General features: G+C 40.8%; 1 protein-coding gene and 1 long non-coding RNA gene across 5 annotated transcripts in view; both read right to left on the reverse strand.

Annotated features, from left to right (window-relative positions):
* The window catches only part of CRYL1 (crystallin lambda 1), a 63343-nt gene that overhangs the window by 22631 nt on the left and 15116 nt on the right, over positions 1 to 25596 (reverse strand). For 3 of the 4 annotated variants that reach the window (XM_068671090.1, XM_068671080.1, XM_068671100.1), the window contains 3 exons: positions 25392 to 25518; positions 10586 to 10747; positions 6012 to 6206 (listed from right to left, as the gene is read on the reverse strand). In XM_068671090.1, the coding sequence (XP_068527191.1) occupies positions 6012 to 6206; positions 10586 to 10747; positions 25392 to 25518 (484 nt within the window). The remainder of the gene's footprint in view (positions 1 to 6011; positions 6207 to 10585; positions 10748 to 25391; positions 25519 to 25596) is intronic. The other variant, XM_068671108.1, reaches the window with a different exon arrangement.
* On the reverse strand, positions 14474 to 25383 carry LOC137850761 (uncharacterized). The gene is made up of 2 exons (XR_011092793.1): positions 17557 to 25383; positions 14474 to 16291 (listed from the first exon to the last, which is right to left on the reverse strand). It is a non-coding gene; the product is annotated as an uncharacterized lncRNA (long non-coding RNA).

Here is a 25596-nt window from a genome sequence, read left to right on the forward strand (position 1 = left end):
TCACATGAAAAGACTAACTCAGATCTAAAATAAAGCATCTCATTGCAGCACTCCTGTCGTGAAGGAGAGCATTTGCTTGAATTCTTTCTTTTCATTCCATAAGTGAATCTACAGTCTTTGCTCCTAACTTCTTGTAAAGTTGAACTCCTGTATCCTTAAAACATTTCATGTTATCTACCTTACCGAAGTTCTCAGCACCCAGGTGTTCTCTCTGTACGTCTCCAAACCAGTCTTCGCTCTTCTACTTCCCTTAAAATTGGGTTCTCAACCTCCAGTTCTAATTTTTTGTCACGTTAACCTCCCATTCCACATTTGTCCCAGTCCTGCATTCACTCAGTTTGTGCCCAAATTCAATATACCAGCTCAAGGGTGCTCTTGAGGACCCTAACATCTTTTGCAAAGACACAGCATCCAAATTGCTGATGACACCAAACTTGGAGGAGTTGTGGACTCGAATGAGGGTGGAAAGGCCTTGCAGAGGGATCTGGATAGGTTGGAGAGCTGGGCGATCGCCAACCGCATGAAGTTCAATAAGAACAAGTGCCGGGTCCTGCACCTGGGACGGGGAAACCCTGGCTGCACGTACAGACTGGGCGATGAGACGCTGGAGAGCAGCCTAGAAGAGAGGGATCTGGGGGTCGTGGTAGACAGCAAGTTGAATATGAGCCGGCAGTGTGCCCTGGCAGCCAGGAGGGCCAACCGTGTCCTGGGGTGCATCAAGCACGGCATCGCTAGTAGGTCAAGGGAGGTGATTGTCCCGCTCTGCTCTGCGCTGGTGCGGCCTCACCTCGAGTACTGTGTGCAGTTCTGGGCACCACAGTATAAAAAGGACATGAAACTGTTGGAGAGTGTCCAGAGGAGGGCTACGAAGATGGTGAAAGGCCTGGAGGGGAAGATGTACAAGGAACGGCTGAAGGCACTGGGCCTGTTCAGCCTGGAGAAGAGGAGGCTGAGGGGAGACCTCATCGCAGTCTACAACTTCCTCGTAAGGGGGTGTCGAGAGGCAGGAGACCTTTTCTCCATTAACACCAGTGACAGGACCTGCGGGAACGGGATTAAGCTGAGGCAGGGGAAATTTAGGCTTGACATGGGGAGGGGGTTCTTCACAGAGAGGGTGGTTGCACACTGGAACAGGCTCCCCAGGGAAGTGGTCACTGCACCGAGCCTGACTGAATTTAAGAAGAGATTGGACTGTGCACTTAGTCACATGGTCTGAACTTTTGGGTAGACCTGTGCGGTGTCAAGAGTTGGACTTGATGATCCTTAAGGGTCCCTTCCAACTCAGGATATTCTATGATTCTATGATTCTACTTTAATCACCTTGCCCTGAAATTTGCTGTGCTCTGCTTAAGCACCCATGCCCACGTGCAGTTAGGTCACCATGTGGAGTCTGAGCCTGATCGCAACCTGCTGGCAGGCCCCCCCATCAGATTTCTGGCTCTTGTGGACTTCCCTACTCTTAGACCCCACATGGCAGAAGTTGGCAAGTCCAATGCAGGATCCAGCAGGCAATTACACTTACCACAGGAATTCAGAGCAAACAATGAAGGCTTTGGGACTGCAGTGCTTGCTTTCTGTACAGCCCCAGGTTCAAATGCTCCTCATTAGGTGACACAATCATAGCTTTGTATCAGAGCCCTTCTCCTGTAGTGTGATTCCTGCCCCATGCCTCACACATCTCATCACAACACTGCTGAAGAAAAGAGGGACTGGCAAGCTGTCAGTTACCAAGCTACATTTGGGAACTAAAACATACCCTGCAAACTGTTCAGTCCATTCTTGATGATGTTTTCCCGGTAAATTTTAGACATGCAGGTACAGCTGCACTATCACCAATGCCCTTTTTAAGGCTACATAAATACTACCAGTGAAGTTTCAACTAGTTTCTTGGATGAATTAAGATCAGTTGATTAAAAAAAAAACAAAACAAAAGGAAAAGAAAAGGTGACTGTCATGAAAGTACATCTGCACATGTGTGCAGGTGTAAGACTTCTCCCCCCGCTATTACTATAAATATTTTTCAGGTGAAGACCCAGATAAGAATTGTCAAGTTCACATTTCAAAGTCCTCACAGAGGGTTGTTTACATAAAGGGGCTGATTTAAGATAGTTTCAAGTGGCTTCAAAACACTTAAGACCACTGCTGTGTTCCTCTCCTGGTTCACACATGGCATTTTTAACAAGGACATAAATATTTCCGCATATGTCAGAGAACTGATATTAAGCAATGCAAATACAGCAGTCCTCTGTTGACAATATAGACTTGCCCCCAAGTACTCACCATGTTAAAAGCAAATTCAAAGAAAACTTATAACAGAAGTATGAGAACTGATTGATTTATGACAATTAACTGCTGGCATAAAAAGACACTTGCTCTGGCATTTTACAACCAGTAATAAAACAAGTATGCTTGAAATCATGTTTTATGGTTCCATTTCATTGTTCTTTTACAACGTCAAAAACAGTATACAATTATTAGCATTAAAATACCAAAGCAATCATAAGTAATTTCACAAGAATGCCTGTGTTCTACATCCAAAATGTTTTAGACTGCCAAATCTAATACATGCAATTTACCTATCTAACCACAAAAGGATTAATAATAGGGTCATTTTGGACAAGCAGATTTTATTACAATGTCTCTATTGCTAATATTTGTAGTGTAGCTTCCACCTTAAGTACTTCCTAGAATAGCAAAAAATTTTGTTACTAGGAAGTATCAATGTGGACTTCTGCAGCAACAAAATAAAAATTAAATTTTATTCAGTGTTCTTAAGAGCTTCTCAAAACTTGTGAGCTGGGGAGGATGATGTTTTTCACAATATTTTAACCCTCAACAATAAGGACTAAAAACCGATTTTAAAAGTCAGAACCAAGAAATACATTTTTCCCCACTTTGAAAGTGGAAAACACCAAAAGAACATGACTTACAATGAAAATGACTAAGTTGGCTGCACAACAGTAGGAAGAAAAACTGCTCAAGGCTTGTATTTTTCACCTATCCGTAGTGATTCTCCCCCAAAAGGGCTGTTTAGCCCCAAGTCATACAGCTGAAACTATACACCTTTGATTGTATTTCCATTTCAGAAGTCTAGACAAATACCAGGTATCAAAGTTGTTGCAGTTTAAATGTGTATTTGCCTGAAATGCAATAAAATTAAACAAAACCAGAACAACTTGGAAACTTAGATGAAGTACAATGAAAGCAACTCTGTCAGTGCTTAAAGCACTGTGTTGTGTTACTATTAACATACCACCCACAGGTTTATACTAAAGGTACAGGTTCATACTGGAAGTTCACCTCAAGTCAGTAGCTTTTTTCCACCGCTGATAATAGCCTACAAAGTGTTCTTATCTTTCCATAATCAAAGAGCACATACAGAGCAATACTTTCATACTTCAATCACAAGCAGAATCTCAGCTCCCAGCAGTCCAGTCTTTCAGATTTTGAGAGCTGGAGGTTGTTTCTACATTGTTTTCATTTAACATAAATTTGTGTCTACATGTCCACTGAACCAATTCATAGTTTTGGCATCCAAGGTTTGTGACAGCAAGTTTCACAATTCAGCTTAAGCCTCTTTGAGTCATGAGAAAACCTACATTTTTGAGACATTACCTTCCCTGATATATATGCCTACGCATTACCAAACTTACTGGTCCACAATTTGCTAACTACTCTATAAAGTGTTTTTTTTTTTTTTTTTTTTTTAAAAAAATACTCAGGTGTAAGTGCTAACTTCCATTTCTGCAGTACTGTGCTAGCAGGTGTGTAAAAAGATGCTTACACCAGTATTTCATCAATTTAATATTTGAGTTCTGGGAGTCTTTGGTAAGTTCAATTTCCCCGTCATTATCTGCTGCTATTCATTTTGTCTTTCCACTTCTAAAAATCTTGTTCTTCACATGACTGAAGCAACTTTTAGACCCTTTTCCTTTAAAGAAAGTTTAGAGTTGGGGAGCCTCCTTAACGGTGAGCATCACTGTTCAGTAAACAAAATCACAGAATGGTTGAGGTTGGAAGGAACATCTGAAGACCATTTAGTCAACCCCTCTGTCAAGCAGGATCACCTAGAGCACGTTGTACAGGATGGCACCCAGGTGGGTTTTGAGTATCTCCAGAGAAGGAGACCCCACAGCCTCTCTGGGCAGCCTGTCCCAGCGCTCTGTCACCTCACAGCACAGAAGTGCCCCCTCATATTCAGCCGGAACCTCCTGTGCTTCAGTTTGTGCCCAGCAACAAGATGAGAGGCAACAGGCACAACTGAAAAGAGACAGGCTTCATCCTCTTGACACCCTCCCCCTCATATATTTATACCCTTTGATGAGGTCTCCCCTCAGTCTTCTGGTGACCCTTGGGGGACACTACTAGCTACAGGCCTCCAACTAGACTGCACCACTAAGCACAACCCTCTGAGCTCTGCCATCCAGCCAACTGCCAATCCACCATCCACTCATCCAGGCTGCACTTCCTGAGCTTGTCTATGAGGATGTTGCAGGAGACAGTGTCAAAAGCTTTGCTGAGGTCAAAGTAGACCACATCCACCACTCTCCCCTCATGTACCCTGCTAGTCGTCTTGTCATAGAAAGATATCACATCAGTTAAGCATGATTTCCCCCCGTGAATCCATGCTGACTGTTCCTGATCACCTTCCTATCTTCTACCTGCTTGGAGATGACCTCTAGGATGAGCTGTTCCATCACCTTTCCAGGGATGGAGGTGAGGCTGACTGGCCTGTAGTTGCCTGGGTCTTCCCTTCTTGCCTTTTTTGAAGATTTGCATGATGTTGGCTTTATTCTAGTCCTCAGGCACCTCTCCTGTTCTCCACGACCTTTCAAAGATGGAGAGTGGCCTAGCAATAACATCAGCCATTTTCCCCTAGAGGTTTGTCTTCCTTGTTCACATTTTTGGTAGTAGTTTTTATTTTCATTCTTTTTCTTTGTTTCTCTTGATTAGCCTTATTATGGGTTGAAAAATAATTTAAAGGTTAATATCCTTTCTATCCGATGTCTTTCAACATTAGTACAGCTTTCTGAAGGATTTTTTTCATCATATCCTTCAGATGTCACTTTAAATTTTTTTAATAGCAGATACCTTTTAATTTAAAGAAACATCTCCAGTAGAAGCTCAGTTCCTTCCCAGCATCACTGTGTATTATTACTCATCAACTCCTTTATATTGTTGCATTGTGTTGCTAGTGGAAGCTAACTGAAAGTAAAATCAGTTGAGCAAATATGTTTGGATACTGCTTTGGAAAGAGTTGTTTTATTTACATTATGCTAATATTACCTTAGTTTCAAGATCTTTACCTATATCTTTGCACTTTATAAATAGCTTGAGAAAAAATAAAAGAAATCAAAGTCATTCATGACAAAAAAAGTCAGCCCCACTCACACCAATTAAATCTCTTCAACAGAATTCCAACAGCTTCATAATTCATCTCTTCCTGGTGAAAGAATGGATTTTGTAGCACAGAACATGCAATTGTGGGAAAAGCTGAAGCAAAACAAACAGATGATTCTCAGCTAGAAGTCAGAATGGGAGGAGGAGAAATCTGTCTTTACCTGCAAGTATCAAATGAACCTAAGAGTTCAATTCCTAAAAGGCCAAACAGAGAACCATTTAAAACATTTCATAACAACTGAAAAGTAAGCCAGCAACATTCATAAAAATAACAGGAAATAGTGAGACAACCTAGAAAAAATAAAAATCAGTATCTTGATTTCTACACTTTCAACATTGTTCTTTTGATTGTCCTGAAAAATGACAGTATTCTGAAATGAAAGCAGGATAAAGGATAATTGTCAAGATCATATCACAAAGTTTTTCATAAACTTTGCTATTTATTACTGACATCACTTCTTACTGTTTTTAACTTAGACGCTAATTTTAATTTTCATGTACATAAGGGATAGTTTAATAAAAAAGTCAATTTTATAAGAAATTTAAATATACAATCTTGCTTGTCTCTACAAAACTGACAGTGTGTAAAAATTGGAAAAATATATACATACACCCACAAGTCTCCAGGCTTCACTTATCACTGCATACTGGAGCCGATTCAGAACAAATCCCTCAATTTCTCTGTTTAATTTGACAGGAGATTGTCCAATCTTCTTCATAAGAGCGTATGTTCTCTCTATAGTAGAAGGATCTGTTTCTGGATGCGGAACAATTTCAACCAGTGGCACAAAGTAAGGTGGATTTACCTCAAGAGGAAACACAAAAGAAGAATGTCAGCTATGTCAGAGACTAACAGATCAAGTTAATATAAAGCATATTTATAATTTTCTACTAGCGTGGATATTTTCCAGTTAATACAGGTCTAATCTTTAGTTCCTGAGCCAATTCACCAGTAAAAAAAAAAGTATATTAATTCAAATTAAAAAAATAATCTATAATTAAATCTAACTCTGTTTAATCCCAAAGTCCACGTAGCCTAAGGAGGAGAACAGTTCAGTATTAGAAGGCTTTATGCTGACTTGAATAACTGATGTTTTCCCAATACGCAGGTTGGATTTTGTTGTAAAAAATGACCACCACTTGCCTTCCCAAATTAAACAAGGTATTTCCTTTTAAATAATCAGGAAGTTTGAAACAGAATTATTCCTATGCACCACCTGTATGATGCAAAACTCAACAGATAAATGGCTACTGGCCCAAGGCTGGGAATATATTGTAAACACATTAACAGATATCACATAATACATACTTCCAAAAAAAAAAAAAAAAAAAAAAAGAAAGCTGCAGAACAAGTTACCTTCAACACTGCATCTATTTTTAAAAAAAGCCACAAAACCCTACTTCTCCATGACTCTTCCCAAATGTTATTTTACACACAAGTCCTGACTTGTGTGCAATATGTTTCTGAAGTTGTAAACAAAAAATTGTAATGAACATCCTAGAAGTGCCTAAGGTTCTTCAGGTCAGTGTTACAGGCAGTATCCAGTGTGTGCTCCTTCCAGAAGTAGGAGTCTGTAAGCCATATTCTTAAGGTCTTAAATGAAGCTCTTGTACTCATTTCCAACAGTCAGACCCAACATACCATAAATGACCACCAGAAAAAACATTCACATTTAAAGGACGATAATTAAATACTGATTCTTTCACCATGTTCCCTCACAGTCAGCTGCTCTTAACTGTACTCATGTAAATGCAAATACAGGACTTAATCACAGCAGTGTGCCAGCAGTCCTTCCTCTGGTTTGGTTTTTGTTTCAGCACTTGCATGTTTTCCTTTACTTTAGCATCTGACCAACACATAACCTGCTGTACAGCTATGCCTGCTCTTACCCATGTAATACATTTACTTTATTTTCTTTGGCAGTGCCACCAACAAAGCTGTGTGGTGTGATGGACACCACTGCAGACATGGTGGTGCCAGGCAATTCAGCAAGACCTGAAACACTGCAAGAAGCTCTCTGAAGGCTTTTCTAACCCTTAAGTATATCACCGGGTCTCATCAGAAAGAAGACGAGCTAATTGTTGAGCAAGACTGAGGCTATTAAGAATTTCTTCCACGATTAGTTTTGACAGAGACCTTATTGAAATATTTTATTTCACTGACTTGGCACAAGGAGTGTATGGGTGTGTTACTGAGCATGCTGTGGAGACTTAGGAGGACAATTGTTTAAGAGTGAGATAACTAATGTTGGTAACAACTAAACGTGGTAAAATGAAGATGAAATTGAAAGGGAGGAGAAAAAAAGGCTTCTAAAAATGAGAAGGGTAATGCAAAGCCATTTTTAAGGGAGCAGGAGAGTTTACCTTACTCAGCCTAACAGAATGATAGCTAAGAAGGGATAAATGAAGAAAACAGACAGAATTAAACTAGACAAAAGCTATAAAACCACAGTCTACACAAACAAATTTTAGTGGACCGTTAGTAAGATTGAAATAAAACTTCATATAGAAGCAGTCAAGTAAAGAAAAAAAAAAAAACAAAAACAAAAACTAAGAGGGAGCTTAATATATTTTAAGGCAACTTGATGACATGGCTCCTCTTACAGCAAGGAACTTCACTCAGTGGCAGTCTCCTCTAGCTCCGTGTTTCTAGCTGCGTGATCGGGCAGGCTCATATAGTACTTGAGAAATTTCTCTTCATTTCTCCTCAGCATGCTCACCTGTCCCAGAGGCTTTACAACTTGAGCTTTTTATTTTTCTATAAAAGTATCAAATTCCACACTTCTTATTTTCAGTGTCTTTCTGAACAGCTTCCTTCCTTCAGCCACCATTCCCCATGTCCTACTTTTGTTTAAATTGCTAGTAAGGTCATGATTAAAACAAAACAATCAAAAACCAACTACTACTACAAAGCAAATGTTTTTACTGATATAAAAAAAAAAATAGAGAAATGCCCTGGAATAGTACACCCCCCTATGAGTGAAGCTGAGACTACTCAGAAAATGGTCTCAGACTGCAAAGCCATCTCTGAGCAGTTACACATTTTATGGCACTCTGAAGTGTTTACTTTGGAAAACACACATACCTTTACAACAGCAACCTAGAAAAGTGTTTATGCAGAAACTAGCTACTTTGCCAGATCTGATCAAAGATGGTTTCAGAAGTAGCTCCTATGAAGGCTGCAGCTCAAACTAAACGGATCAACCAGAATAAACCAGTTTGGGATAACAATAAAAGAGTAATGGAAAAAAAATGAAAGGCTGACAAACAGAAGAGCACAGGAAGAAGCCTAGGAAACGGTAACAAAAATAAAATCATAGTTATAGTTCCTTAATACAGAAGCTTAGAAGAGACATGATCTTTTGCACTATGGAAAGTTACAATCCTAGAAATCTGAGATAAGGAACTCCCTAGTTTTAGACTGGAGAAAGGCTAATCCTAGGCACAGATACATATTTTGAAGCTTGATTTCTTTTTCCTTTTTAGTTAAAAGGGGATAAAAAAATCAGTTTTAAGGAGAGAAACCAATCCTTTTGTTCCTTTTTCTCCTCAGCCACTCCAAGGCACAACGGTACTGGTGGAGGGGTGTCAGAGGGGCTGACCAAACAATTTGCAGCATTAGGCTACAGGCAGCTGTAGAGGTATCACAATAAAGTAGTGCTGGATTTTTGTGTTCACACTGCCACTCTTGAGTATGCCAACGGAATTGGCATTTAATGTACATTCTGCCCTGGAAAGGCAAAGTGTAGTAACATTTTAGCTAGCAGGTCAAGGGAGGTGATTCTCCCCCTCTACTCTGCTCTCATGAGACCCCACATGGAGTGTTGCATTTAACTCTGGGCCCCCCAGCACAAGAAGGATGTTGAAGTATCAGAATGAATCCAGAGGAGGGCCACAAATATGATCAAGGGGCCAGAACAGCTCTCCTGCAAAGACAGGCTGAGGGAGTTGGGGTTGTTCAGCCTGGAGAAGAGAAGGCTCCAGGGAGGCCTCAAAGTGGCCTTTGATACCCAAAGGGGACATACAGGAAAGCTGGGGAAGGACTCTTTGTTAGGGAGTGGAGTGATAGGATAAGAGGGTAGATTTAGAAATATAGGGGTAGATATAAGGAAGGAATTCTTCACTCAGTGGGTGGCAAGTCCCTGGAACACGTTGCCTGGAGAAGCTGTGGATGCCCCATCCTTGAAGTGCAGAAGGCCAGGTCAGATAGGGCTTTGAGCAACCTGACCTAGCAGGTAACATCCCTGCCCACGGCAGGGGGGTTGGAATTCAATAATCCTTAAGATCTCTTCCAACTCGAACTATTCAGTGATTCTATGAGCCACATACAGCAGAAGAGTACCATTCTCCAGTTACTGCAAGCCTTTATGACCACAGCCCTCTTAATATAAGATTAGCCTTCTGTTTGCAAGATCAGTCAACAGACTCAGAGTCCAGAAACAGAAGCAGTAAAAACCCCAGTGATTAAGACAAAACATTCTTCCACACTGAGGACAGAGGCTGTGAAAAACAGCCCCACAAATGCCTACAGAGGTTCAAAGGTGTCCTTCAGCATTCTGAGGTTCTGCTGCCACCTCTAGTCATGCTACTTACGCATCACTGCCTTGTCCCAGTCAGACACAAAGCATGCAAATTCAGCTCTATGTACAGTTTGTTCCATTTCATTTCATTTCTCTGCTGCTCCTCTTCAGGTATACCACCTCTACATCAATACTTTGATGAAACCAGAGCTAAAGCTTTCTACCTTTCATCTACATTACCTGACAAGTGCATACAGCTTGCTGTTTGGAACCTTACTGATACTGAAAAATTACATCAAGAAAAATAATAATGATGCCATCAGAAGAGCACAGGGACTTTTATAGGTTCGTCTACAAAACACAGAGTCCCTATAATTTTTTTTGAGAACAATTAATTGGAATAACACCGCAATGTGCACACAAGAATTTACATGGAAGGTATCTAGAACCAATAGTACAAAACATACACTAAACCTCAATTTTGTATATGCTGCCACTCACAGAATGACCAAACTAAAGCATTTCCAAAAATTCAGGCCCTGCACACTAACAAAGACATGAAAGCACTCCACATATCCTCTCATTCTGCAGAGAAGAAATTGGGACACAGTCTCATTAAATACCTATAATGTTACGATAAAAACAATACATGCCACCATACTTACAGGATGCGACACAATACACTGCTTAACATGTTTAAGGCCAGTGAACAGTTTGCTGGGTAAGAGACAAGAGGTCGAGCTGCTCAATACAACATTGTCACCAACAATTAGATCTAGCTGAGCAAAAATCTTCTTTTTCAGTTCCAGGTTTTCTGGAGTACATTCCTGAAATAAGAACAAAGAACAGTATTAGAATTCTTCTATTTTAATAGCATTTATCTATGCATTTCAGACTTCACTGATCCACACAAACCACCAGTTTTAATTCAGCCTAGATGTACGATGAGCCATACTACAAAGATACCTTTCTACACACAAAGGAAGTGAAAGCTCTAGAGGTTTTCTGTAGCAGAAGATGGATGACTACACACCACTGGAGATTTAACACAAAGCAGATGATTCTGCTTTGCATAGACTTCTATTCATACAGAGGTAACATAGTAAGGAGGAATAAGACTTGTTCTTTTCTGTTGTTGTTGATTTGCCTTTTTTTTTTTATTTAAAAAAAAAAAAAGAGAACCTTAAATGAAGTAAGTCAGTCATCTTTTGTTCTTTTTCAGACAAGATGGAAATGATCATATGTAGCTCAAAAGAAGACAAATCTATGATTTCCAGAACTAAGGCAGAATAACACAACTTACAGTTCTGAAACCTGCACTGAAATATCTGTGATCCCCATGCTTTAAAAGCTTAAATACAGACACCTACTTCAACTGTGAAAAAGATTTCTGAAGTGGAATGCACGCTATCAAAACTTCCCCCAAGCTACAGAGCATGTTCAGCACTACAGAGTTGTGTGAAGTTTTACCTATATGAGCCAACAGCCAGAACCTCTCCAGTAATTTTAAAGTTATCCCCATTAGCTGCCTGAAGAACAGCATGCAGAAATCCACCAGTCTGAGAGCAACATGGACATGGGAGAACTACAGTGGATCTCACAATCAATAGGAAAGACTTCAGTCTGTCCAGGACAAAGCAGGGGAATAAAGTCAGCCAGCTTTTTTTGTTTGTTTGTTTTTATTGTTTTTTGTTCCCCAGAAGGGTTTCACAGAGTCTAAAAATAATCCTAAACTTGCAAAACTTCAGCTTCCCCATCAAAACGCAGAAAGTACCTACTTTTTTCCAGCCCTAAGATTCTCCCACCTATCAGCATGTCACTTAGTCCTTCCTGCTATGCTGAACTCAGCAGGAATGCCCAGAGTTTCCATCAGGCTGGATATAAATGGGTTAAGACTAATTTGAAGTCTTCCAAGAAAATAAGCATGTTGCATGGGGCAGCACTGAAAGTTCCATGATGCAGAAGAGATAAACGGGGTCATTTAAGAACTCCAGAGAGAGCGCAAAGTAATAGACATCCTTATCAAAACAAAGTGATACTCTGCTCATAACCAACAAGCTTGGAGCCTGGAATTAAGTTTAAATAGCTTCTTTTAGTAAAGCCAAAGATGAAGAGAACTCTGCAGATACTGTTCAGGCTAATAAACGGGTCTCACTGAATAGACGTATTGTGAACTTGAAACCCTAAGCCTCCTCTCACATCAGATGATAATCAAAGAGGCAAATCCGAATCTGCTGGAAACTCAAACCTGCCACAGTTACGTAAGGTTTCTGAATGGGCCATTTGCTTGAAGTTTCTCATATATCGTCGCAATTGTATTCAGGTTCTTGGACCACCGCAATAAAGCTTCTGTCCTCATCGGGCATGCAATTATTTTCTCAGAGACACCGATTCCCTTAAGAACAGAGGGGAAAAATTAAACTCTAAACAACCTATTAAACAGGAGCCTCACTTGCTGTCAGTTATGGAGCCTGGAGCGGTCTGAGGCTATTCTGTTTACCCTGAGAAAAAGAAGATCAAACAGCAAGATAAGATTCAGTTTTAAAGCTACCACAGTCCCCCTCAAAGAATCAGTGCAAAAAAGGTTAGCCAACACCTCAGTGCATTTTAAGTGACACCGTATATTTCTGTGCACTTTTTGTAGAGATTGCACTTCTCATTTGTGAGAAACAGTACGCCTTTATCCCAAGGCTTGAGCGTCTGGACAAGGCTGCTGCTAATCTGACTAGAAATTTATTAAATGTCCTCTTCAGCAGCCTGAGCAGAGCACGACAGCTGCTCATTTTTAAAACCCACCTCCTGGAATAGCTGCACTGTATTAAAGACTTCTTGTCAGACAGCTTAATGCCTGTTACCTGTAGGTTCAGAGACAACATAGCTGCTACTCGGGCAGCTGCTACTCGAGCTCTGAAGGAACTAGAGAAGGTTAAGGACATACCTGAGTTATCCCTAACAATACCCTGACATGGCGATCAGGGTCCAGTTGCCCCTAACTAAAGATCTGTACCCACATATGATGCAACCATTTGAATGCCAGTACATACAAAGCTAGGAAGCTTAATCTGTTGAAATCAAGAGGGTTTGTGTTTTTGTACAGGCTTTTCCCACCATGCCATCTGCACTCCCACACACATCCATGCTCACCTGAGAGCACAGCTTCATTTACCTATATTAAATGCTGGCATCTGCCCAGATTCTTCCTATCCGTTCTTGGGTATGCCAAGGAAGCAATTCACCTGCATCACCCTCTAGCAAACACTCCCCAGAACACTATCTTGCAAAATACCTCCCTTCTCCTTGCACCAGCAACTGGAGCTGCTGCCAAGGCAATGGATTTACTAGCACTGTGAGGTGAAGAAGCAAAGCATGGCCTGGAGCGAAGCACTGCAACACAGCGGTATAGTCCTAAAATAGCAGTACAAGCATCACAGTGTAAGATGAAAGCCAAAGATTTAAGCTGGCATGGAGATTACTAGTTGTTCAGCAACAAGCAAGCCAACTTTCTATAACAGCACCTGATGATGCTGTCAGAGTGAGCAGCAGAAACACCTCTATAAGTAAGCATGGAGCTTGACAGTGGTCACCAAGTGTGAGGAATCCCCAAAGAAAGAAACTGAAAGCCCACAGCTGTACAATGATGAGTTTCTACCTCCTGACTAGATTCTGGTTGCTGTGTATTGAAGAAGCAATGAATAAAAAAAATTGTTCCCTGAGAATATTAATATGAGCATTTATAACAATGTAAATTTCTGCAAGTGAAGATGGATCAATCTTGAACTTGAAAGAAATAATTCTTGAAAAATTCACCTGCTCACAGGTGAGCCACCTAGCTCATAGCATGTTATGAAGTCCCCTAGGCAGTACTTCTCCTCCTCCCCTACCTTCACCTGGCTCGCAGAGCACACCGCCTAACCCCCAGCGGTTGTACTTCACTGCTATGCTGCAGCTGCTGCAGCAGGAGCGCCCTGCAGCCTTGCCCTAACCACAACAAAAGGTAGAAAATTCCTTGCAGGAGTTCTGGGCCATCTTAGTCCCCACTGAATTCAACAGGGCTTCAAGCAGCAGGTGAGCTGTTTAGAAACCGTAACCACTTCAACTGCTACAAGCACGCTCTTCATCTTGTGCAGTTAAGTGAGGATCTCTAAACATACCACGAACCTTGGCTCTGTTCCTGTGTTTGTACACGTGTAATTTACAGCACTGTAAGTGGTCTCAGCTTTTCTTTTTCTAGAAAACGCTTTCCAGAGCCAGGTGACAGCGATCCTCTCATACACAAGGATGTACAGCAGCCACCTTTGGAGCACTGACCTGTCCCACAAGCTGGACCTGGACCGACAGCACTCCTGGGACACAAACCACATTAATTCCTACAGCAACAGACTACCAGCTTCTGGAGGGAATACAAAGATATTCACAGGATTAAGAAACAAAGAGCAGAGAGACCTCTGCAACTCAAAGCTGCTTTCCTGAAAGTCTTGGTGCCTAATCCCTTTATACAAATACCTTCATTATCTTCTGGAGTTATAATCCACTAGAAAGAACACAGAAAAGACTTCAGGCATAATTGTTTTATTTTTAACCTACAAAATCACATTAGAAAGATGCATTTTTAAAAACAAAGCCTTATTCACACAAACCTGCATAAAGCAGGGACCCGTGGATTTTAAACTGTATTAAGTTCATCTCTATAAGGACAGACATCTGTAAGATCTGTAAATTTAGTCAAACAACAGATTTCAAAGATCTATTAACTATATTTAGCAACTGCACAGTCAAAAGCCTAATATTTTATATTACAAATAATTTAGCAGATATAAATAATAAAGGACTCTCATAGAAAAAACAAAAACAGATGACTTCAAAAACAGCTTATTTTAGCATTTGTACATTCTATCTGTAAATTAAACCTTGCAATTTAGCAGACAATTCTTGTACAATATTACTTGCTTACTTGCACAGTTGAGATCACTGACGTTATTGAAGCAATACTGCACTTGTGTATGCATATGCACTGCTGTGCTCCTCACTGTTGCTGTTTCACAGAATCCATACCGACCAAAATCAAATTATACTTAAAGTAAAATAGTGTTTAAAACACTCACTAGTATAATTAGGATTTCAATACTAACTATTACTTCTGTTTAGGCTTTTGTTAGACTTGCTAGTTTCATCTTTTCTGCAGGGTTTAGGTCTGCAATTCTTGTCTGGAAGATCAAAGGTGCACTATCAAGGAAAGGGGGCCTTATTTCTTTTTGTTCTGTCATAACAACGATACACACAGCCTGCTCAGCAGACAAGTTACACACAAACCACACCACTGCAATTAAGAAGTGTGACATTTTGACTGCAATGCTTAGGGGTTTGGCTGAAAAAGCAGGCTGAAAAATAAAATGGTGTTTTCAACATCAGAACAAGCCATTATGTAAAAATATCAATTTTGTTTCTGATGTTATTGTCACCGATTTAGCTCAACTATCAAGTATTTCACAGTTATTAAACAGGTTTGGGTAGCTACACAAAATTCAAAATGATTACGCAATACAAGTGACAGCAAGTATTCCAGGTTTTCCTATTGTATCACCCTTTTTTGAAGTAATTTTAGGTGCTTATTTTGAGACATGTTTTAAGATAAATAATGTGTGGATATACCAGTAACTGTTATATGAACAGGTTTAAAATTAAGACTCTATTTCTTTATCAATTTCGACACAAACTATTTTTATTACTATTTACACTAGACACAATCATTCAAAGCATTTTGTTGTTTCAGCCAAGTGACAAATAGTTTGACTGTAAGATATGTAAACAATGACTGTATGGTGCAACTCTGAGACAGATCTCACCACATTGTTTTTTTTTTTTTAACGTATTCTTTTACCTTTTCTGCATCAAAATAAATTTATGACTATATGTATTTATAAATAGAGTTTTCCTCATCTGTATCAAAAGCTTAAGATGGATGGTCTAAAATGTTGTAGGGTGATAGCCCCCCCCCCTTTTTATATAATTAATCTTAAAATACACACATACACAACATACACAGAGACAAGTGGAACCTCCCCAAACCAAGTTACATGGACGCAATGACTCAGAGATGAGAGTTGTCCAGGTTTTCCCTAAGAACATAAGAAACATCCTCTAGCCCACTATATTGTCCCCCAGCTTGCTTAATTCTTGTAAGAACCTGCTGATACTTTATGCCACCACACTTTCTCATGGCAGGCAGCTTCAGCAATTCGCTGCCCGCAACATGAAGTGGTGCTTTCTTTCAAGGGGCTCCAGCCCCCTCATCATTTCAGTTGCTCTCCTCCTGCACCTCCTCTAGTTCTCACGCATCCTTGGTGAGGTGAGCACTGTCTGCAGTCTAGCACCTATGAGACAAGGGCACACCAACGTTTCATACAGCAGTATAACAATAACCTCCCACTCACCTCTCACCCCTTCCCAAGTGATACTCAGAATTTTGCAAGCTTTTTTTTTTTTTCCTGCAAACATGCACTGCATTGATCATTTTAGAGAACTTTTTAGAGAAATGTTGGACAATTACATTTTTGTTCCCAAACTGCAACTGCTACTTGTGACTTCAGAATCACGTAGCCATGATTTAAATAGTTTTTCCTTATGTTCTTTCACATCTGCGTTACTACTCACCTACTACTTTTTCTCTGCTCGGATTTAGGAGGCTTGTCAGGAATTTTAGGCTTGCATTGCATTAGGCCACCTAAAAGAATTTACTATCACCTACAAACTCAAGTACTGGGTGTGTTTACCAACACTCTCAGGTCAATGATGAACATACCAACTAAAATCAGTTCCAGCAATAACATGTAAAAGCTTCCTCAAGATATCTACATAAGGAAGTATAACAGGATAAAAAAAAAAAAAAAAAGAGAGAGAGAAACAGCCTCCCCACACTCTGGCTTAAGGTATACTCCTTTACACTCTGAAGTGAATCACTCAGGTGTTAATTACTTCCTCTGGCACAGGGCAGAGAAGTAAATACAATGTTCACAGAGTCTGTAAAGAAAATATTTTTCCCCTTTCTCTAGCATGTTGAAATTAAATCCCCATCAGGTCTTTCCAGCCCTATCAGAGTTCTAACAGTGACTTTCCAAAACATTTGCTGTTGTATCTGTGGTTAAATATAAGTCCTGGGATTGTCCACAAGTTGTCTTGACTTCACAAATCAGTAACAAGTGCAAGGAGCGGCACGTACAGGCTATTAACACACTACTCACACCACAAGCAGAAGGGAAGAGATAGGACTGCAAGTGCAGGTCTTGCAAAGTTGCAAGCGTGGATTGTTTTGAAAAGGTAAGTCACTGCACATTATTCCTGGGTTCTCGTATTACAGAAGTCAAAACAAACTAAACTAATAGTTTTCTCTTAGTCTCTCAAGTTATTTTGAGGATGTCAAAGCCAGGGGTGTTAAAGTGCTTTACAGCTTTAGTTTTTAAGGTCGTCACTCTAAGCTTTCCCCTCCTCCCCCTCAAATCCCAAGAAACAACCATGTCTAGTAATTAAGTATTTAACAAAGACACGATGTCAAATAAGAATGCACCATTTTGAACTACAAAGATGGGGTGTGGGTGAGGAGAAACATTTCTTTCTGTCTCCTTTTAAGGAAGGCTATTACCCTTATCTGAGGGTGAAGGTAAGGACAGCTGCTGGACAGGAGACATTCGCACACCACCGTACGGGTGTGGGACACGGCAGAGGAACAGCAGATGCACACACAGCTGTCAGTGAGTGAGGCCCCAGGCTACGCAGCATCCTTCGGTGTGGTATCAGCATTTTGATCGGTTAAAGTGAGGAAGATTAAAAAGAAAAGAAAAAAAGAAAACCAACAATGTACTCTTATAATTGATGTGGCTGTGTTAGAGCAGGACCACAGCTGGAGCCCCAGCAGCTCGGAGCAAAGGGGAGCACCTGGCTGAGCACTGCAGGGAGGTGAGATCAAGAGACTGGCCCCAAAACACTTGGGGTGAGGCAGGAACCCAGGCAACGTGGGATACAAGCCAAGGGAAGACAGCTCAACGGGCTGCCTGCCCCTCTCCCCCCTGCAGACATGCATTCCACACAGCTGGTGCAGGACTTCCTCCAAAAAGGGGTTTAAGCACATGTTCAAATACTGGATCAGTAACACAATACGTCTGTGGACAAAAGATTCAGATGTGAAAAAAATTAGTTACCCTAAAACAAGCCACACAATCTGAGCAATCAAGTCTTTGTTTTCAACCTGAACACAGACCGGTATCCTTCTCTCTTACCCATGGCTCACAGGATAAGGACAGCAGCACCTTAACTGAAGAGCAGACCAGCAAGCAATTAATGAGTGGTGGTAAAACACGTTACCACCATTTGTGGTACCTATAAAAATGGTAAATAAAATGGAAAGGCATGGTCACATACATTCACGTCCCAGGACTTCAGTTAGACTCAGAATAAGGGTAGATAATAAAGTGCTTAACAGGGGGAAGGAGAAGGAATCCCATCACATGACAATTTTAAGAACAAGTCAAACCATTTCTGACAGACACTTGTCCGAGTATGACTGATCCTGCCTCGGGGCAGTGGATGGACTACATAACCTCTGAAGTTCCTTCCAGACAGGCTTTGGACAACACAGGAGCTGGCAGGGCAGCTAAAGGTAAGGGTGAACCTTCTCATAAAGGTGAAATCCTCCCACAGGCTCTTCTGTTGAGGAGCAGATGCTCAGAGCCAGGGCAACCCCTATACAAGTTTAACTCCAATTCATATTGTTTGGACTTGTTTAAATTTCAGTTCAAAATATAGTTATAAAAGTGTCCTACAGCAAATCTACAAGTATCCAGCTTTCAGAACGGTGTTAAGTTCATATTCAGAAAGGCTTTAAAAGAACTTAAAATTGTCAGCTACAGGGCAACAGACCAGCAAGCCTAATTTGTCATGGAGCAGTTACAAAGGCACCAGTTAAAACACCAGCATTTCTAGGCTAATCTGACTTTGAAAAGAAATACAAATTAGAAATTTTGTGGCTATTAACTCACCTCAAATCTACCAAAATAACTTGTTAGGTGCCTTGACTGGATGAGTTCATACTAGAGGGAAATCTGATGCTTCCTAAATCACCAGCTCAACTGACAGGAGAGACTGCCTACCACATGATACTGTACAAATAAATACCACTTTGGTGAGGTGAAATCTAGCATTTCGATGGAAACATTTTGTACTTTCCTACAGTTCAGAAACATGCCCTGTTAAGGAACTGGAGCAGCAAAATATCAAGTTGCAGCCACTGTACACTGTTAGAACAAACAAGTGAATTACAGGTGGCTGCTCAGCCTTCAGTCAGTATAAAACACAGAAAGGGAGCTGGGAGAGCAGAATTACATATTATCTAAATCAGAGTGAAAACTTATAGATTTAGGAGTGTTTGTTGTTTTGTTTTGTTTTTTGTTTTTTTTTTTAATGTAGAGAATTGTTGTTATTGGTTTTTGTTTGTTTTTAATATATAAATGAAGGCAAGTTTCATCTCACTTAGTGTCAGTATCACGCCATGAAGACATCCACCTTTTTCCATGAGGTTACTGTATCCTACAAAGCTTTCAAGAGACAGACAAAGAAGATGATCAGGGCTGCCACAGGAGGGATTAGGATCCTTTTTGGTCCTTTAGGGAAGGGGCAAAACGATCTCAAGATATGCCTGATCAACGTCCTCCTCCCCACATCCTTTCTCGAAGAATCAGACCTGCTGTTTCCTTCTACTGTGATCCCATCCAACCTGAAAAACAGGGAAAATTGCCAGGGGAAGGAATCCAGGAAAGGCAATGGAAATATAATACAGTTCTTGAAAAGACACCAGAGAACAGTGAAAAAACACAGGAGCAGGGTTAACTGCTGGGCAGGACAACAGTTATAGCAGTGAAGACCTCCTCTAGCAGGGACCAAAACCATTTTAAAGTCCATAATGGTTGACAGTGCCAGCTGGTACATGTATAGGCTAGATGGGAATGAACGTCTGGAAATTTGGAAGAATAAAAGTCCATTCAACAGCAGCACCACAGCTGCCTACTCAAACTTCCAGTTCATCTCAAGCATGGACTTCATCAAGTATTTCACAGCAAATCTTTGAGCTCAAACTGTTTCACCCCTAAAAATGGAGAACAGTTTTCCTCAAGCTTCCCCAGCAATGGCGAGGCAGTTGATGTCCCTAGAACCAGCTCCCTCAGAAGCTGAAATGGAATTGCTGGTGCCTCAGACCAGTGTTTGAGGTAGATAAGGTAAAACCAGGCCTAAGGTTATGTTTGCCCAGTTAAGAGCAAACAGATCCGTGTTTGCCTGTCCAGTGCTCCAAGCCGACCAGACACCAGTCCCAAAGAAGCTGTTACCAGAGTGCTTGCACACTGCCTCGCAGCAGCTTTTCATTTACACAGGTACTTCATTAACACAGCTTCCAAACCAGGATTGTCTCCCAGCCTACGAGCTCAGGGCAGCTGAAGACACCTTTGCACATTGACCTGTCTGCATACAGGTCACCACCAGAAGCACAAACCTTCTTGGAAGCCATCAGAAGAGCAGAACAAACACTAACGGTAGAAATTGGTACCAATCAGTCAAGCAAGTTTGTGTGACAAGAGACACGAGACACCAGCTGTCAAGACTCCCAAGTCAATGCTGTCATCCCATCCTGAAACACATCCAGACTTTCTAGAAGTTAATTTTAAGGTGGTAGCACTTTTTAAATTATTATTTATGTCTACCTGGGAGATATAATACATCCTGGAAGGTCTGAAAGAAACCAAGCCAAAAATCTGTTAGTGTTATTATTATTACTTCAAGAGTTTGCACATGTAAGGTAGGGTGGTGGGAGGGAGTCCTCCCACTTTAACATAAGGAAAAAAAAAGAAACTGCTCAAGGGCTGTTCTGGAAAAGTTCCTTTAAAATGTAAAAGGATAAATACCTCACACCATGGGATTATGAATCCTCTCCTTATGAATTCCGTAGTCTGAATTCCAAGCTTAACGTCATCCTCTTGCCAGCCTGCTTTGTCCCATGCCACAGCCCAGCTGGCAGGCTTCAAGAGCACCTCCCTGAGCAGGCAGCTCACCGTGAGCACTGGCCTCAAAGCCCAGGCACTCTCCCTGCTTGCTGCTGGAGAACACGGTAGCTCAAGCATCAAATCTTACCAGCAGCTAGTCATTTTATCCTCCTATGAGAGCTAATAGGCTTTGGAACAATTTAGCAACAGAAAAATAGAGCAAAGCATATAAAGAAAGGCTTTTGCTTTAATAGCACCATGGTAAGAGATTATACAAATGCTGCACTGATTTTTATTATTTAGTAATTAGAGGCACTGCCAACTGCTTCTACGTAGCACAGGAAAACTGAGAGGTGAAACTGCACTTCCGTCATTTTCCTGGGTGAATACTCAGTTTTAAAGCAAAAAGCAAATTAATTTCCTTCCGAAGATGATGTAAAGCACACCAAATCATCAAGATAGCTTACTTCATAGAAGTGTCCATGAGATAGAAGATATAAACAAAAACACAGCAAGGCATACCTTGTTTTTAGAAGTTCACAACACTACTATTCCAAATAGTAGTCTTTCTCAGTCCTTCTAATTATTTCTTGCATCTTTCACTTCACTTTTTCATTGTATCTTCATTACTGCTATTCAAGAAGTTTCATATTTTTATAATTTCACCCCATTCGTTTCAAGTTATGTCCCACTAAACCAGCATAGAAGGCCATCTGCAGAATTCACTCAAGCAGTGCAAACATCAAAGAAATTTTTAGTTTGAGGTGGACTTACTCCACAAAGGCCAAATTTGAAAATAAGTTAAGATTTAACCAACTGAAATCTAGTGCAAAGAAATGGAGATCTCATGGAAGTCTTCTGACAAGTTAATCAGTAGGTTTTTATTGCTAGGCCAGAAAATTAAGCCCTCTATATTCAACTAAGATTAACGCAAATGACATCTTAAAGTAACCAAAAATTAAAAATAAGAAAAAAAAGAAAACAATACACTTGTCTTCATAGTCCACCTTGTCCTTCCAGGTGGAAAGCTGTATGCTGTGAAGTTTCAGAAGTTTAATATGGTTCATCCAGGCAGAAAGTAGTCAGTTCAATGCTGAAATAGGGCTATGAACCTAAAAATAAGGATTTTTTTTTTTTTTTTTTTTTATTTCCCTTCTCACCTCCAAAAGAACAAACTGAAGACTAGTTCAAATAATTTGTCTGCTTACATTGTGTATTTGGTAACACTTCATTTCAAGCCAGAATTTGATACTATGGCTTGGAACTGATAAGCTGATATGAACACCACCAACAGTGTTTCACACTTCAGGCTTGTTACCCTTCAGCATGCTGCACCTCCTTCATTTATTTATATGTACAACATGTAGCTGTTAAGTGTTATCAGAAGGATTAAGAGAACATAAGATAGTACCAGAAAGCTTGAGAGCTTGCATTACCCTAGGTAGATTGTTGCTATTCAGGCACTATTAACGCAACACCGCTGTCTTCAGCTACCTGAAGGGAGCACACACAAGCCACATTCTTCTCAAAGGTCCACAGTAGTAGGACAAGAGGCAAGGGACAAAAGTTGCAGGAAGGAAAATACCAATTAGATACCAGAAAAGAAGTTTCACAATGAGAATAATCAAATACTGTAACAAGTTACCTGAGGAGGCTAGAAGTCTCCATCCTTAGAAATATGCAAAACTCAACTGGACAAACTCTGGGCAAGCTGATGTAAGCTGGTCCTGCTTAGAGCAGCAGGTTGGACAAGGTGACTTCCACAGGTCCCTTCCAACACAGAATTACTCTGATTTTGCACCACTTTCCCAATGCCCGCTTCGTTGATCAGCTGATCAAGAAGAATACAAAGGGGACAGAAAAATGCAGCCCCTGATTTCATCTGAAGCAGCATGCAGGACCTTACTGAAAACTCTTAGGGCTGAAGAGCCTCTCTACCAGGAACAAAAGCAAACATTCAAAATCTCTAGGTGCTAGTAACAAGTGCTAGTAACTCTATTACAGCTGCACTCAGCTTCAGAAGGTAGTAAAATACAACTGAGGATGCTTGAAAGGAGATGCACACTTGCCAGCAAAAGAGGACTGGATGCTTACAGGTGGCATGGAAGGAACAGACATACCATATTGACATACTAGGTGGTAAGAAACGCTTGAAAGAGCAAGAGAAAACAGGCAAAACTTGGAGTCTGCTAGAACCAAGAAGGCAGACTTCATAAAGCTGTGAGAACCAGGTGCTCAAATGATCGTGCCAGCAAAGGACTGTTTATTTGCCAAAGACAAAAAATACACAGAAAAAGGTTATTTCTCCTTCAGAATGCATTAAGAGTAATGTATAGAACCAAGAAATAACCTAAGTACATAAGGAACATCTGGATAACAGAATAATTTATTTTTATTTATTTATTTTTAATATATATTTCCACTTCTCCTTTCTACTCCTTGCAGACACTGAAGATCTCCTCTTAGGAGCTCCCAGGGTCTGTCTCAAGTGGGAAGAAGTGGAAGTAATCTTAGAACAAAAGGGGGGGGGGAAAATCAAGGTACTGGGACACGGTATCCAGTTTTGATGTGTTTGCATTGCCCCAAACCAGTAAGTGATACACAGCTGCTCACTTGAAACAACGGAATGTATGCATTTTGATAGCAAAGAGCAGGAGAGTAGCAAGCACAGTGCCAATTTTAAGGAAACTACGGGAAGATTTCAACACTGAGCCTGTAAGCTTTATGTCTCTATTAAGAGAGTTAAGAGAAAAAGGGAGCACTGAATGAGCTTTAAATAAATGTGGAAGAGTCAAAGCAACATTTTCAAAGAGAAGCATTGCCTCACAAATCTAGTTGAATTGTTGAATCTTTTAGTTGCCTCTAAATGAGGCAACAGGCACAGGAGTCATGCAGCTGATGCAGTCAGTAAGGATGTCCAGAAGTCTTGTTACAAAGACCAAGACATTTGACATATATAGGCTTTCAAGGAAGTTAACTAGCTATGTGAGGGGGAAAAAAAAAGTCCTTTCATGGACAGTAACTGGTAAAGATGGTAAGCATCAAGTAAGAACAGTCAGCTCTTACTCAGTGAAAGATGCTGACCAGTACTGTTTCACAAAGATTAAATGACCTGCAAGTTAGCTCATAGATTTAAGTTGATCCTTCTCATTATTACCGCAAACATCTCCAGGAGGACTTTATAAGACTGAGTGAATAGACAAACTTGCAGATTAAACTCTGTAGACGTGATACATATGTGAAAACAATATGAACTGACAAACTCTAAGCTCATTACTAATGAGGAAGTAAGATACTGAGCTAACACCATATAGTTTCATGACCTTGTGAAAAGGAAGCGAACACAAAATAGTACATGACTGTAGGAATCTGCAAGTACATTCACATCTTGACTGCTCTGTGAGGCTTCCCTCTGCCTCCCCTTCTTCCCCACTCAACTGGCTACACAGGAGGAAGATGGGGTCTGGACATCTGTCCTCTTTTAGTATTGAGGATGTGCTGCAGCTAAGCAGGCTGTGGGATTTACAGCTTGAAACACTAAACTGTAAACTCTTGGGTACAACACGTGTTGTGGAAGAGTTAACGGTACAATCCTGGAATAGTACTGGGCAACCACACAGGGCAGAGTATGTTGAGTTCTGTGCAGACACAGACTCATTCAGCCTTTACTCCAGAAACAGTCACTAATGCACCTATTCCCTTAACTATACCCATATCAATGAGCACATGAGTAGTTATGCAGCACAGAACAATCAGGTCCAATAATTTAACTTGTTCCCCAGCCAGATTTTATTAGCAGCACAGACCCAGCCCTGCCTACTAACCTTATTTTTAATACTCTAATGCTCTGCCCATAGTTGGTTTTGGCTACAGTTCTCCCTCTTCATGCAGCACTTTGTAGCATCCGTGACAAGCGATTGTGGCAGAGATAGGATGTGCGCTCCACAGAGCCTAACCTGTTTTTGCCTGAGGGCACAAGCAAGAAGAGGCTTGCTTTTCACCAGTCACAAGTCAGTCCTGGGCATAGCCATATTCCCTGCCTTACCTAGATACCTGGAGAAGAAATACTTTTTAGTCCTAGCTCTAGCATGAGCGATGTTGCTGAAACAGATAAGCTCTCCCCCAAGAATCTCCTGCCCCAGACTCCTTCTTCTAACAAGTATGGTCTTTGTTGCATGTGGAGGTCAGCAATTCCCTCTCAGCTTAGCCAGCTGTCAGCCTCTTCCAATATAACCCAAAAGAAACTTGCAAAGACTCTTGAGCCGGCAAACCTGCAAAGAGGCATGATCTCCCCTGCTGGGATACTAGGCTGGAAAGAACTTTAATCATAACAAGCACAACCATCCTCACAGGGTCAGGGTGCTGAACTCTCCACCGCCCACCTACTGCGCAGTAGTTTTTCATCATCTTTCTTAAACTGTTTGCTAGCTGTTGCTAAATCTTTGCTTACCTGAATGAAAGTAGCACCCTCTACTGCTGCCTTCAGGTCTGTGCAGATGCTGATGAGAGCCAACTGCTTCTCTGCATTCAAAGATCCTTTCAGGAATCCTGACTCCTCCAGCTCTTTCATTTGTTTCCTGATAGAAACAAGACACACACAAGTACCTGATCATTTTTAAGCCACATTTACTTTTTGTTTTTTAAATAAAAGCTTC

The sequence above is a fragment of the Anas acuta genome, chromosome 1 (genome assembly GCF_963932015.1).
Source record: "Anas acuta chromosome 1, bAnaAcu1.1, whole genome shotgun sequence".
NCBI lineage: Eukaryota > Metazoa > Chordata > Aves > Anseriformes > Anatidae > Anas > Anas acuta.